Source organism: Populus euphratica, unplaced genomic scaffold, assembly GCF_000495115.2.
Source record: "Populus euphratica unplaced genomic scaffold, PopEup_1.0 scaffold2139.1, whole genome shotgun sequence".
Taxonomy (NCBI): Eukaryota; Viridiplantae; Streptophyta; class Magnoliopsida; order Malpighiales; family Salicaceae; genus Populus; species Populus euphratica.
The window spans coordinates 4,728-7,093 of record NW_011501978.1 but is presented as its reverse complement, the minus strand read 5'-3'; the positions used below and the strand labels follow the sequence as shown (position 1 = coordinate 7,093).

At 38.9% G+C, this 2,366-nt stretch overlaps 1 protein-coding gene across 1 annotated transcript; it reads left to right on the top strand.

Moving 5' to 3' along the window:
* The first annotated feature begins 285 nt into the window (after window positions 1-285).
* LOC105118692 (probable BOI-related E3 ubiquitin-protein ligase 2) lies at window positions 286-1,915 on the top strand. The gene is made up of 3 exons (XM_011016700.1): window positions 286-664; window positions 756-1,104; window positions 1,230-1,915. The coding sequence occupies exons 1-3, from the start codon at window positions 609-611 to the stop codon at window positions 1,833-1,835; spliced, it is 1,011 nt and encodes a 336-aa protein (XP_011015002.1). The 5' UTR covers window positions 286-608; the 3' UTR covers window positions 1,836-1,915.
* Window positions 1,916-2,366: the final 451 nt, after the last annotated feature.

Genomic DNA, 2,366 nt, shown 5'->3' with positions numbered 1-2,366 from the left:
AGAAATAGTAAAAAAAGAATAACACCAATATCTCTGGTATTAGTAAATACCGGATAATACTCCGGAATTACCCCTGGTAAATTGCTGGAAAAGTGGATTGACCATGACCTCTATTGGAGTCGAGTAGGAGAATGGGTTTTTTATTTTTTTTTATCTATTTTCTTTTCATAGTAACCGAATCCTAAAATGGACAAGAGAACCAAAACCAACAAAAACAAATCTAATCTAATCTCTCACTATAAATCTCTCTCTCTTTCTAGACCTCTAGAAACGCAATAGATTAGAGTGTGGATTTGATTCTTTTTTATCTCTTCGATTCTCTACCTCTCTCTCTCTCTCTCTCTCTCTAGACCAAACCAAACCCTAAATAAACCCCACCATACAGCCTTCCCACCTCTATTGCATGCCCATTTGCTCATTTCTTTCCCATCCATCCCTCTCTGTCTTGGTGTCCTCTCCTTCTCCTCGCTAAAAACCAACCAAAACAAAACTTCCTACAAACCAACCCTCTAGCCAAAAAGAACAAGAAACCAAAACTGATTACATAGAAAGACTCTGCCTTTTTTATATAGAGCAGGGAAAGCAAGCAAATCTCTCAACACCATCATATGGCCGTTGAAGCCAGGCACCTCAATCTCTTCCCTCCTCAACTCTTAAGCAACAGGTTGGTGTTGCACTATTGCTGCCCCTTTGGCTTGCTCTTCTTTTCATGAGTTTTTAGCCGTCTAATGTTGTTTTTGGTGGTGAATTTGCAGAGAAATGATGATGAACCCCATTGAAGCAGATACATATATGTACAACAACCAGATGGGATATGGTGTGCCATTATCAGGAACTACAACAGCAGAGACAGTGCTTCCTATGTATAGCTCTGTGATCACTGATTCAATCCCTCATAAAACGCAAATCAAATCAGAAAGTGGTCTCACTTACAATCTCCCCGTACAGAGGAAGCGCCCAAGAGACTCCATCAATCCTCTCCTCTCATATCCAATTCCAGCGCAGTCCGCTAAGACTTGCACTCCCTTCTCCTTTCTTGGTCAGGACCTCTCTTTTCAGATCCAACAACAGCAATTAGACACAGATTGCCTTATTTCTCAACATGTAAGTCCATCACTTCATTAAATTCATAATTCTGTTAAGTCTTTTTTTTTTGCAATGATTAGCATATCGCATTGTCCTATTTATGGAATGATATTGATTTTTAATGTTTTTGGTTGTTTGTTTAGATGGAGAAAGTAAGGATGGAGATAGAAGAGAAAAGGAAGAGGCAAGCAAGAAGGTTACTCGAGGCATTAGAGACAGGAATGATGAAGCGACTAAGAGCAAAAGAAGAAGAAATCGAAAAGATAGGCAAATTAAATTGGGCCCTTGAAGAGAGAGTCAAGTCTTTATGCATGGAGAATCAAATATGGAGAGACCTAGCACAATCCAATGAAGCAACAGCCAATGCTCTACGTTCCAATCTTGAACAAGTCCTCGCAGCCCAGGTTAACGAAGAACGCACCCTTGGTGCAGGATTAGAAGATCAGGCAGCAGCATTAATGGACGATGCGCAATCAGGCTGTGGCAGCAGCGGTGGTGATGGACCTGTTGGCGACGATGGATGGGAAGAAAGAGTGGCGGAGAGATGCACGTTAGCCAATGGGGCGCAGGATAATAAAGGTACAGGAGCAGGTAGTTGGATGTGCAGGAATTGTAACAAGGAAGAGTCATGTGTGTTGCTGTTGCCTTGTAGGCATCTGTGCTTGTGTACTGTTTGTGGATCAAGTCTCCATACTTGCCCCATCTGTAGAGCCACCAAGAATGCTAGTGTCCATGTTAACTTGTCATGAGAAACACTAAAATACCCAATGATTACATCACTCAAGATGAAAGAAATTAATTTGTTTAATCTTTTCCTTTCCTGTTTTAATTATTGCCTACTGATTCTCTTTTATTGGATTTTACTTGGAATTGTTTTCTTTTTTTTTTGTTTACCACATTCTTCTCTTGCCTTAATTGTCAATTGAGGAGTGCTAGCTGCCTCTTCTCCATTTCGTTCTTCCTTCTACCTTCTCCTTCTCATGGTCACCCATGGCTAATTTTTCAAGCATTCATACTTGCAACTTGTCCGATAAACAAGTTGTATATATGGCAATAGTATAATCTTGGTAAAATTCGTGGATAACAAGCATGTCATTTTTTAGGATAATCTAATGATTAGATAATATATATTTGTGGTATATTTTATAAGTAAAAATAGATCAAGTAACTTTATGATTTTAGTTTTTCTCTACCTCCTCCTCCTTCATTAACGTGTGGTAATTTAATAATATTCTTTTAGGTTTTATTTCATTATCTTGTAATGCATTTTAGCATTTAAT